The sequence below is a fragment of the Limulus polyphemus genome, unplaced genomic scaffold (genome assembly GCF_000517525.1).
Source record: "Limulus polyphemus unplaced genomic scaffold, Limulus_polyphemus-2.1.2 Scaffold2208, whole genome shotgun sequence".
Classification (NCBI taxonomy): domain Eukaryota; kingdom Metazoa; phylum Arthropoda; class Merostomata; order Xiphosura; family Limulidae; genus Limulus; species Limulus polyphemus.
Window position 1 is genome coordinate 68,305 of NW_013667818.1, and position 12,799 is coordinate 81,103.

At 33.7% G+C, this 12,799-nt stretch overlaps 1 protein-coding gene across 1 annotated transcript in view; it reads left to right on the forward strand.

Moving 5' to 3' along the window:
• The window catches only part of LOC106466266 (von Willebrand factor D and EGF domain-containing protein-like), a 90,725-nt gene that overhangs the window by 62,777 nt on the left and 15,149 nt on the right, over positions 1 to 12,799 (forward strand). Inside the window, exons 18-20 of the mRNA XM_022394239.1 lie at positions 1,791 to 1,899; positions 7,180 to 7,290; positions 7,838 to 7,948. Coding sequence (XP_022249947.1) covers positions 1,791 to 1,899; positions 7,180 to 7,290; positions 7,838 to 7,948 — 331 coding nt within the window. The remainder of the gene's footprint in view (positions 1 to 1,790; positions 1,900 to 7,179; positions 7,291 to 7,837; positions 7,949 to 12,799) is intronic.

The window sequence follows — 12,799 nt, forward strand, 5'->3', positions numbered from 1 at the left end:
AAATCTTTTAACATTATTTGAAAAGTTTACTGCTTATGTAGATGAGATTAAGGGTGTAGATTTTGTGTATCTGGATTTTCAGAAAGCACTTGATAAGATGCCACATAAAAGGCTTGTAAGAAAAATTAGCTCTGTAGGTGTGGGGGATAAGTTAGCAAATTGGATAGAAGAAAGCAGAGAGTTGTTAGAAATGGAGTTCAGTCAAAGTGGATTAATGTCACAAGTTGGGTACCTCAGGGCTCTGTCTCAGGACCTATGCTCTTTCTGATTCATATCAATGACACAGATGAAGGAATAGTCAATAAATTACTTAAATTTGAAGATGATATTAAGGTCTTGGGTGTTGCTAGCTGTGAAGGGGGTGCTGCTGATTTACAAAAAGATTTAGATCATATAGTGAGTTGGGCAAATAAATGGCAGATGGGTTTTAATTATAATAAGTACATGATAATGCATGAGGGTTATCATAATTTGAATTATAAGTATAATTTGGATGGGAATAACCTTAATAGGGTCATGAAGAAAAGGAATCTTAGCGTAATAGTCGATCAGTCTCTAAAGCCTTCCAAGCAGTGTGTTGTTGCTAGTGGTAGGTCAAATAAGATTTTAGGTTGTATCTACAGAAATATTGAATACAAGTCTAAAGAGGTTATAATTTCATTTTTAAGATCACTGGTTAAGCCACATTTGGAATATTGTGTTCAGTCTTGGGCTCCTTACCTTAGGAAAGACACTGAATTGTTGGAAAAGGTTCAGAGAAGGGTTGCTAGAATGATGCCTGGAATGGAGGGGTTGTCATATGAGGAGAGGCTGAAATCTCTCAAATTGTTTTCTCTTGAAAAAGAAGAGTTGGGGAGATCTGATTGAAGTGTTTAAGATTGTAAAAGGAATTGATAGTGTTGATGCATCATCTTTTTTCATATTTAACAATGAGAATAGTAGGACTAGGGGACACAAATATATATCTTGGCAAGGTAGGAGTCACCTTCAGCTAAGACAGTTTCATCTTTCTTACTGGGTGGTTGGCCTTTGGAATGGGTTACCTTCAGATGTTGTAGAAGCAGTAAATTGAAGTGAGTTTAAGAAAAAGTTTGATAAGTATATGAATAATAAGGGCTGGCTTTAAGATTTTTGTTTTTAATTATTTTGATATAGTTTAAAGGATGGAATGGCCAAGATGGACCAATAGGTCCAATGTTGCCCCAAAACATTGTTATTTTACAATAAAAATTTTTTATATACTGATAAGACTGATTTCATTATTTATATTGCATTGTATTAAAATTTGTAAATTGTAATATCAAATGGTTCAAGCCCATATTACTTTTAACTGTTACAGACATATTTTAAAGGAGCATTAATTTCAGAAAAAACAACAACTCAATTTCTTGTTTCTGAAAACTCCTGAGAGAATAAACGAAAGCAAATGTTTTAATAATTAAAAACCATATCAAGGCTAGAAACTGCTAAATGTTGATCAAAAATGTTTATGTTACTCTTTATTACACAAGTGAGTTTTAATGTTGAATACTTGACACTTCTCCAGTGAAACATACATTTATATCTAAGAATTTCACCAAATAATAAAAGTTTGGAGACGGCTAGGCTGGGTAATGAAAAACTGTATTATAAATGTACGACATTTCAACAAGGTTTATAGTTTATAACGAAGAATTTCATCCAATAATATTGCTATAGAAAGAAGCACATGTTTACATGCACTTCATTGTAATATTGTATAATTTTGCTTGCTTTTCAAAATTAATATTGGTGTTGATTTGTTTTTGTAGATAGAAGTTTTACCATGTAAATGTGAAAATAAAGGCAAATGTGTAAAATCTTCATACTACAAGGCTGGAAATGGAAACTACACCTGCAGCTGCAACCCTGGATTTACAGGTTCACTTTTTGTCATTCCATAATATAAAAACCACATATCATTAATAGAAATTATGTAGGTTATAGATCAGTCATATATTAGTATATGAATGTTATTTTACACCTCAGAATAGTTTATTTCGTAATACAAGGGAAATATTTCCAAAGCTTAATCATGGTCATTATATTATTGTTTTTTGGTTTCTTAAAAAATCTTATTTGTATCCAATTTGATAATTTTATCAAATGGTCTGTGTCTGTGTTTTACGTTCTCTGTAATAAACAATATAAAATGTTACTTGATAAATTAACATGCAATAATGCTACAATACATCTAACCACACCAATATTCATGAATAAAAGAAACTTTGTATATCATTAACAGTTGTTATGTTATTAACAAAATCTGGAATTAAGATCTTGTGGAATTATAAAAAAAAAAAGGTCAGTAGACATACATAAATTTATCACAATGAGATTAAACTCTCAATATATTTGTTGTTTTTGTTGTTAGAGCTAAAACTTAATCTTAAGCAGAGTTTGACTTTCTCTGCCTTGATATATATGACTGACATATTATATAACAAACACTTACAGCTACTACTTGTTAACTATACAGTCTCTTTGTATAAAAAATACAAGTTTAATGCATGTTTCACTTTGAACTTCTTTTATCTATAAGGAATTCCAAGTTCTGCTATGCTAAATTCAAGTAAATAGAATGCTCTGGTGCATATTGTCTCTGTCATATCAAAACTACGAAGTCTGTTTTTTTCATTATTTTTGTTTTACGTGGAAATGTTTCTGAATGTGTCACTTCCTGTTTGTCAAAACCATGTATGCATCTTCCAGTTAGAAACTGTGTATTGGACTTTTGGACATGCACAGTTTGACATAACATTGAGTGTGTGTTTGTGTGTGTCTCTCTCTCTCTCTCTATATATATATATATATAGAAAAGTACTGTATTAAAACAGCAAGTCAAAACCTGTGAAGAAAGGCATTAATTAATAAAGCAGGCCCAAACAACACAAAAACTACATTAAAGATGCCATATAAATTAAAAGGATCACCATGGTACAGGCTATAATGTGGGATATAATATATGTCCTAGGTTTTGGAGGTGACTGTGAAAGTAGGACCCACATTGCAGTAGGAATACACCATATACCAGTCTTAACCTCTGTTTGCCAGTCTCACGTGTTAAAAAAATAAAATAAATAAAAATTAAGTAAGAAAAATAAAAGTCAGGAGAGCAAGATGTGGGTGTTCAAGTCCATAGTGTCTCACATCTTAATCACCCTTCACTGCCTGCAGACAGTTGTGGGAAGGTGACTGCTCTCCAAAGAAATATAAAAATAAAATAAGATTCCACTGCTGGGTGTAAGTAAGACAAACTTACATCCTGATGTTGGCATTCCAGCCCCCTATATCATAGTAAAGTCCTAAGTTACTAAGTTAATTAGTAGTACAGTAGACAAATTATACTACTATAAAATCCCAATCAAATTATCTAAACTAGTATTACTCCCAACCTCCAACCATTAAGTTTACTCTTAAGTCTACTGTAACTACCAGTTTTCAGATTTTATCTGAGCCTTTATATGTATATGCAATAATGGTGTTTATACACACATAAAAATAGTGCCAAATTGTTTAAATTACCTTATTAAAACTAAAAATACTTATTAGAAATTTCAAGCAAAAAATGTTTAATTTTGACTTCTTTGTATTTATTTAATACATTTTTAGCCACAGCATAGTGGCTCATAGATTTGCTCCAAGTTTTTTTTTTTCTAGTACAGACTTTTAGCTCAAAGCTCCAGTTTTGGACTCAAGAGGTCAAACCCTTTTGATTGATGTATTTTTCTGTGCCCAAAGTCTCATAGATTAATTTACTCTAATCCTGCCTAAAAGAATTTCAATTTAAAGGTAGGCTGGTTGAGATCCTGATGAGAAATAAAATTGAATCAGGTATATGTGCACCCAATACTTGGTATTGCTGGCACATAAAAATATAGCTAATAAAGGGAGAAAAATGTGTCGTAGATTAATATACTAATCCTGCCTAAAATAATTTCAAGTGCCAAAAATATGGTTATATTAAGTCAATGAACATAGAGTTGCTCTGTTAACAAAATATCCAATAAAAATGCCTTCAGAGGAAAACAAAATACTGTTTCTCAAGTACAACAAAGAAACAACAAATAGAAAGGATGGCTTGCCCATAAATGTCTTTAATATCTGATTTTACTGTACTTTATATTATTTACTGTAATGTAATATTCATAGAATAAATTAAATTTCAAAAATATACAAGCTCTTAATATCCTATGTGTGTATAGTGCTCAGATTTTGTAAAATTTTTAATATATTACAATATTTCATTATTAATGTTGAAATATTGATGCAAAAATTAATATTTAATGGATTTAATAAAGCAACATTAAACATGGTAAATATAACAAGAGGAAATCCTCAGTAGCCATATAGCTGATATGTTGGTGCTCTGCTGAAACAGAGGTTATAATTTTTGCCATAAATATTGTTTTTTAGTATACATTGTACATTCATAATCAGCATATTTTCTGAACAATATTGATTTTACATGTTTCAATGGAGAAGTATTAATATTAACCTCTGCTTAGAGCAAGCTACCTAAGTAGATTCAAATTAAAAGTTAACCCATTAATGAATCTAGCTACATATATTGTTCTTACATACTTGTTTATAAAGATTAGAATGCATTGTTTCATCATTTGGGAACCCTTAATATTAGTAAGTCCAATAATCTTTTGCAAGGTTTGGCTAACTTGGGACATTTAAAAAATGTATTTGTTACAAATCCTAGATAGTACTGTTATGCAATGTATGTAATATTAAAGAAAGAATAGAGTAGAATTTTACATGTGGAACTATGCCTGCAGACATACAACACTATTAACCAGGTTTTGATACCTGTGGTGGGCAGAACACAGATGGTCCATTGTTTAGGTTTGTACTTGATTACAAACAAACATATGGAACATATATAAACACCAGCTGTTTATCTCATGTACTAACATATATAGTGTTCTTTGAAGAACTTAATATCTGTAAATACTAAACTTTACACAAAACTCCCTAACAATAATTAATTGTGACCAGTGAAAGCCCATTAAATGCTTCTGACGATGTTTTTTTTTCCTTATCCTCTACCGAGTAGCTTGATAGAAATTATACAGATTTGTTGAAAACAGTTTAAAATCTTCAGATTATATGTATCTAGGCTGTGATATGTGTAAAATGTTAATACTGAATTCTAGTAAAAGTTATTGTTTCAATAACCTATGGTTCAGTTTATCTCTGTTGCTTGTTATGATCCCATTTAAGTTATTATATTGAATAACTCAATTAATCAATATAATGGATTACATTGATTAGTGTCATTTAATATTATTGATTACTCAAAATTACAATTAAATGATTAATGTCACAAAAATAATCAACTAATTAGAATTAGTGTTTTCAATTATAATTGTTTTTGATTATTTCAACTATTCTAGTAATTGAAATATTGTCATTATGATTTCTCATTATTATTATTTGATTAATTAAGGTTTGACCAGCTTTAGGCTGGTGTGGCCTAGTGATTAGGGTGGTTGCCTGTGGTGATTCATGGGTTGCTGGTTACATTACAGTTGTATTTACAAGTTATGGTAAAGCAATTAAGGCTTTCTACCACTCTTCTTAATTTTGAACTTCTGGCCAGAATGAAGGCAAGTGGCCAGCAGCACCCACTACCAACGATAAAAATTACTATTTTTACATAGTGTTACATTTGTAATTTATAATTTGCATAACTGTATTCTTAAGTGTTAAATAAAATAGGAACTTTTTCTAGACTGTGTATGTGCTTTACTTGTAACACAACACCTTTTACTATCCTGAATTTATGTTCCAATGGAAGCTGTGATGGGTGCTGGCACATATCAAACCTTCAACTCTCTGATCCCAGGACAAACACTCATAAACCAGTATTCTTTATCCTTAGCCATGCCAGCTTTTCAACCATGTGATGAATTAGAAATATAAATGTAGTAATCAATTTTAAATATAAATAATAACAAAACCATTGAAGTAATATAGCATTAAAATATACTATATTAATTGCAGACATTTGAGGTTTTTAGATAACTTAAATTTGGTGTTTTTCAGAATTTTCACTTTTAATACTGTAATGAGTGTACTAATATATTGTATATTCTCTGCACACTAATTTCTCTTATGGGAGTAATATCAGGTACAGAACATCATTCTATTTGTGTTAAAGATTTGTAAGAGTAGCTAATAGTTTGTATGAAATTATAAAACAAACCTACCTAATGGATGAAGCATGTTCCTTTACCTTCAGAGTAAATGTAGCCTGTATGGAAAGGGTTAAATCTTGTGAACACAGTGACTCAGGAAAATGCAGACATTGATGTAAAGTAAACTGAATAATCATTTCCATTGTGTTTCTCTGGTGTTAATAAGAAATACACTAATATCTTTTTTTTTGTATTGGGGTGTTTTATCAGTGTTTATCAGTTAAAATCAAAAATCAGAAGCCCTACAAATAAACATGACAGAGATGTTGAATCAACATTTTGGTGATTAAATATAAATATTTGGTTCACTTCACACTATAATATTGCTGTGTACAAAGTAATAATTAATTTTGTAACCTATGACAATCTTATTCTCCTCTACCTCTAACAAGTGAAGTGGCACATGATGTTAAGTTTGTTGTTCCTTTGTACAGTAAAGACACATCTTAAGTACTCATGTACTTGATTGCATAGATGTAGGTGAGCATGTTCTGTATACCACCACATGCTTGATCACTCCAGTACAATTCTGCTTGTTTACAATTGTAAATGAGGGTAGTTCAAAAATATCTTTTAAAAAACTAAAAATAGGAAGATTAGTCTCATGTGAGAATAATTTATTCATTTAATGTAATCAGTCAGTGAGCTCGATGATTAACTGATTAGCAAATCAAACTAATAGCTGACCTCTAGTTGTTAGTACACTGTAACTTATTTCTGTTCTCTGTTGTGATCCTTTTTGAATTGTTAATACACTGTAACTTCTTATTGAAGAAAAAGTATGCATTTAAAAAAATAAAAATTTGCAAAGTTTTGATATGGTCAGTCTTGTCACATTACATAAGTACTAAATTTATGAAATAGTTTTTTAAATTAATGAAATAAGTTAGTATATCAAAGCTAGTACTGAGTAATTATCATTTTTTTAAATTCTAATATTTTTATATTATAGGTGAATTTTGTGAGTTTGAAGTTGATCCATGTGCACCTAACCCTTGTTCTCATGGCATGTGTATCATAAGTAGTAAAGGATTTCAGTGTGTGTGTTATGTAGGATTTTCAGGTAGCTTTTTCTTTGTTGTTAGCCGTAAATTTTCTATACATATATAGATTTGTTAATATTCATGAATTTTCTTCATATTGAAGTTCCTTATGTCATACTTTGACCAATAGCATGATAATAAAATAAATGAAAGGTAAAAATAAATAAATAGCATGATAATAAAATAAATGAAAGGTAAAAATAAATAAATAGCATGATAATAAAATAAATGAAAGGTAAGCCAGTAAAATAAGTAAAATGTTCTTTGTAGTGTTGTAACTTTACAAATCCATTTTGTACTGGAATAGTTTGCCCAATCTATTTAGTGTTTATAACCTAAAGCCGTTGCTGTTATTGTAATAAAAATAATTTCTTAGAAAAATAGATTTTAGAGATATGATAAAAGTCAAGCTGTAAGTTTTTATACAGCATAAGTTTTAACAGCTTCTAATATTTGTTTGCATTTGGTTCCTATACATATGAAGTTAGAAAAGAATATTAATGTTATATCATCAGATATGTGTTTTTACTGTTGAATAACTGGACTGTTTTTTTTTTTTTTAACTAGGTGAATTTTGTGAAATCCAGTCTGACCCATGTGTTCATAATCCTTGTGATCATGGTCTGTGCATTATTGATGGGAAAGGATTTCAGTGTATCTGTGATATAGGGTTTTCAGGTGACTTTGTTTATGATCAACATGCTATTTTCTGTTTCTTATTGTAGATAAATTGTTTTACAGTAGCATTATGGAAATTTAAAAAAAAAAAAACTTGCTTTGCATGGACTTGGTCAGCTCTCAGTTTCAGGATACAAAATATTTCCATGTCCACCATGATAACCTTTTTATAAGATTGCTTAACTAAGAACAATGTGAAAATATATTACAAAATTTTTAGTTTATTTTGTGTCAGTGTTAAGTTTAAATTCAAATTACAAGTCAAAGTATACTCAATATTAAGTGTATTGATAGAAAGACTTTTGCTGGATGTTGCCAAAGACATGAAAACCTCAAAACAATATATAATAATACATAAGGTTAAAAATGTTACTGAAAGTTAGATAAATTGGATATGTATATGTTAATACAATTTTTCAAAATGTATAATAATAAAGGACTACTTGGATCAAAAACTTAAAAAACTTAAATTATTTTCAATCATCCATGTTAACCGTAACTGATAATTATACACTAAACATTTGTACAAAATATCTGTTTTGTTTTCGTATACTTCTGTCATAAAAGTATTTGGTATTTCCTAACTATAATTATAACTAGTGTTGAATTAAATTTGTTCACTTCATGTGTTCATTACATGTTTCTTATTAGCAGTGGTTGTATAAGCATGATACCATAACAAAGGAGAAGGCTGTTTATTAATGGTAGAACTGTTAAAGGTCAGTCAGATTATAACCGAAAAAGAGAACCAGAAGTGACTACACATTCATATTTGAATTTTCTTTTTCTACAACAAAAGTTTAGGAAATAAAGTCTTAGTTTGTAAAATTAATCGATTGTGCATGTTGTCAGTCCATTGGACTGACTTCAAATTTGAGAAGGAATGTTGACTATAATTCTGAATTTTGATAAAGTACATTACTTCCACTCACATAAATAGCTATTCTCGTTCAGTGCTGTCCTCTATATGCAAAAAAATCTTGTCGCATGCCACAAGCCTTGAGTTTCCACGTACCTTACAATCAACTGGTTCAAATGCATCTTGTGTGTAAGTCATCATGCAACAACCCTCCACCAATAAGAGTGTGGCACACTATCCTGACACGTGACTCCTTCTATTTGATTCTACCAAATCCCTTTTCATTTGGCAGTACTCGTGTGAAGACGTTTTTGTAGTACTCTTCAATCATGGTTTTATTTTTTTGTTAAAATTTATGGGTTTTTTTTATTATTCCAAAGTGGATTTTATTTTTTGTTTTTCAACAGTTTTTTCATATTTTTTTCCCTCATCAAACAATTTATTCAATGCAGATGGACATGTCACCAACAGTACTGATGACTACCTGGTGGGTTCAGGTCCAGTGGGAGCTCACTTGACCGATTTTGTTCCCCTTTGGCGACTTTTTGCCACAGATTTGTGGGTTATTCAGGTTTTATCCAAGGAACTTATTAACATTTTCTTTCCCTTCCTCCATTGTCTCAGATACCCATTTCCTTTCCATTGCTTTAGGATCCTACCACCAGTCAACATCTGTCCAAGGCAGTACAAGATCTTCTCTCCTAGCAGGCCATTGAGCCTGTGAATCATCCTTCTCCAGGATTTTATTCCAGACTGGTTGTGGTACCAATGACAATTGGAGACTGGTGGCCTGTGATCAATTTGTCCTGCCTCAATTAAATTTTGGTTATACCCCGATCAACCATGGAGTCTTTTCTCACACTCAGGTGGGCTTTTTCTCCATGTTTATAAGTGGCCAAAGTAGATGTCACAAATGCTTACCTGCATGTACCGATATCTCGTCAGTCAAGGCACTATCTTTGCTTCATTCATCACAGGGTAGTTCATCAATTTCATGCCCTGCCCTTCGGGCTTGCTTCAGCCCTGTATGTTTTTTGTCAGGTGGTCAAGGCATATGCCCGACATTTGCATGCTCTGGGGTTGTGCTTTCATCATTACATGTACAACTGGCTTCTTTAGCATGTTCCAAACAGGAGTCCACCAATCACACTCATCTGCTGCTGCTGGAGAGAGCTCTTGTGGGTTGGTTAATCAAATTGGAGAAGTCTTTCCTTACACCTACCTAATATTTTGTTCATTTGGGTGTCTTTTTCAGCACTCATTTCAGTCAGGCCCAATCTTCTACTCTTTGACTTTGATGGAGGTTTCTGTTCTCCATGCACTTACTGCTCCCTCTCTTACAGCTCACAAGGTTCTATTACTATTGGGTATGTGGTCTTCCAAGGAAGTCCTTATCCCCTTGGGTCAAGCATATATGTGATCTCTTTAGTGGTCTCTGCACAACCAACTGAATCCAACAGGAACCATTGGAGGCTCCTATTTCTCTTCCTCCTTCCCTTGTAGGCGATCTACATTGGTAGTTGGACAAGGCTCACACGTTGGCAGGTGTTCTGCTTCCTCCCCCTTATCTGGATTTGCACATCTTTACAGATGCTTCCCTTCAGGGCTGGGAGCTGTGGGTCGATCAGGAGGAAGTTTCAGGTTGGCCACAATGGTGGCTTATATCTATCACCAAAGTAGCACCTGTTCTCATTTTCTTTGTGGTCAAACCTTGGATCTCCTTTTTTGGGGCCCACATGCCTGGTATTCGTATCCTTACGTGTCAGGTTCCGGGTGCGTTCAATCTTGTTGCCCCGACAAAGTTTATCCGATAAAGTGGTCTCTCAATCCTTTTGTTTTCCAGTGGCTATGCCTTCAGTGGGGTACTCCTCATATGGATGCATTTGCCACATCCCTCAATACTAAGTTGCGTCTGTTTTGGTATCCAGTTCCTCATCCACTTGCTCTGGCTGTTGATGTGTTCAGTCAAGATTGGACCAACAGATACCTGTATGTTTATCCTCCCATCCATCTTCTTCACAGAATGATTTCAGTCGTCCGTGCCACTCCATGTCAAGTCCTTCTGATTGCTCCATATTGGGTGGCACAACCATGGTATCTGTGGCTGCTCCAGCTCCATACTGCCTCTCCATTACCTATTCCTCTTACTCTACCATTTCTATGTCAACCTCGGGCACCAGCATTTCATCCAGCTCTTCATATCCTCTGTCTTCACACCTGGTTTCTATCTGGTCCCTGGCAAAGAGATCTGGTTTGTCCCAGCAGGTTGCTTCTTTTTTTGCTTGTTCCATTCACCCTTCCTCTTGGGATGTTTATCAGTGTAAGTGGAATGTTTTCCACTGTTGATCTTTGGGTCAAGGGTTTTCCCCTGCTCAACCCACTATTCCTCATTTTACGGATTTCCCCACTTGGCTGTATGATCAGGGGTCTTCTGTCTCCTCGATCTTGAGTTATCAGGCAGTGTTATCCCACACTTTTAGTTTTTCCAGGTATCATAAAGTTTTTACCTCTCTTACCCTTTCCCTATTGTTACATTCCAGATTAGTTGTCCACATTGGCGTGCAGTCCTTCCGGATTGGGATGTGAATATGCCTCACTTTGCCTTCCTTTGAATCTCTGATCTCAAGCTCGATTTTTCATGTATCCCTTAAGACTTATTTCCTTCTTCTGTTAGCCTGTGGACTTCATCAGTCGGATGTATTTGCCATCAACTTTTCATATACTTTATATCATTTCACATATATTCTTCTTTATCCGGATCAATCTTTTCTTCCCAAAACTTTATCCTTGATTGGATCCCGATAGGCTACTATGTCCCATTCAGTGCTCTGCATTGTTATGTTGCCCTCATGGCTGCCTTCTGCGATACCCTTTCCCGCCTATTCCTTTCTTGGCATACATCCTCTGTTCATGACCTCTCTCCACCCTGACCAATTGGGCTCTGCTTTTAATTCAGTTCACTTATTCTTCCCATAATTTGTTCCATGTGTCTTCTCATCAGATAAGGCACCTTACCTTTTCCTTGGCATCTCATCTCTGTCGTCCCTTGGAGGAAATTCTTACTCCATATACATTCATATCTCACTATCTGCATTGGATCACCATGTCTTCATCTTCAGGTCATCATCTTCCACCTATAGCCATTATTCAGATTTCAGTAAGACTGTGACAGGATAAGTTATCTTTTTCTTTTTTTTAGTCAAATCTGCACTTTCAGGCCATTTTGACTGCGTATTTCTAATTTCCATAGCCATAAAGCACTCACTGTTGAGATGGAGTGTTCCACAAGATTGCTTGTAGGTTTTTCCTTGCAATATATTTGCCTCATTAATATGCCTGTTCCGTGCTTTAGTCACCCATGGACTTTATGGGTAAAGTAGAAGGGAATAGTTGTCCATCCCTACCATGCCTTTGATTGAATAAATCAGGTATGGTCTGCTTTTCAAAATAGGGTTTTCATTGTCTCCCTTTGCACTATCTCCAGTGTTAATGTTCCCCGGACTCTCCACTGCACTGGAGGCATTTTTCTGAATGTGATTCAAATAATAATAAAACCATTCAAATGAGAGTATGGAAGTGGTGTTCTGCTCCATCTGATGTCCTATCTCATTACAGGTTTATCCAAGGGGATAGTGTAGCTTTGGAGTGAGCAGTCAAAATTGCAGCTCACCCCTTCATTTGTGATCTCTCTTCCTACCCCCCACATAAATGTTGATTCAGAGCTGAACCAATTAACATAAGCCCTCACACATGTATTATAAATGTCTCTGTTTCCACACACTCAATTTTACTATTTGTCCCACCACCTGTGTTGTGGGTCCTAGTGGTGGATCTTCAGATTAATACGGTTCTTCCACTTATGCTATCCCCAATCCTCTTCCTCTGTTGGATTGGTTTTGAGTGAGATAGTTTACATTACAGAGACCTATTTACCGATCATCTCGATGTCTGGTTCCCAGACCAGTGAAACAATTTACCTCATTGCTATCATG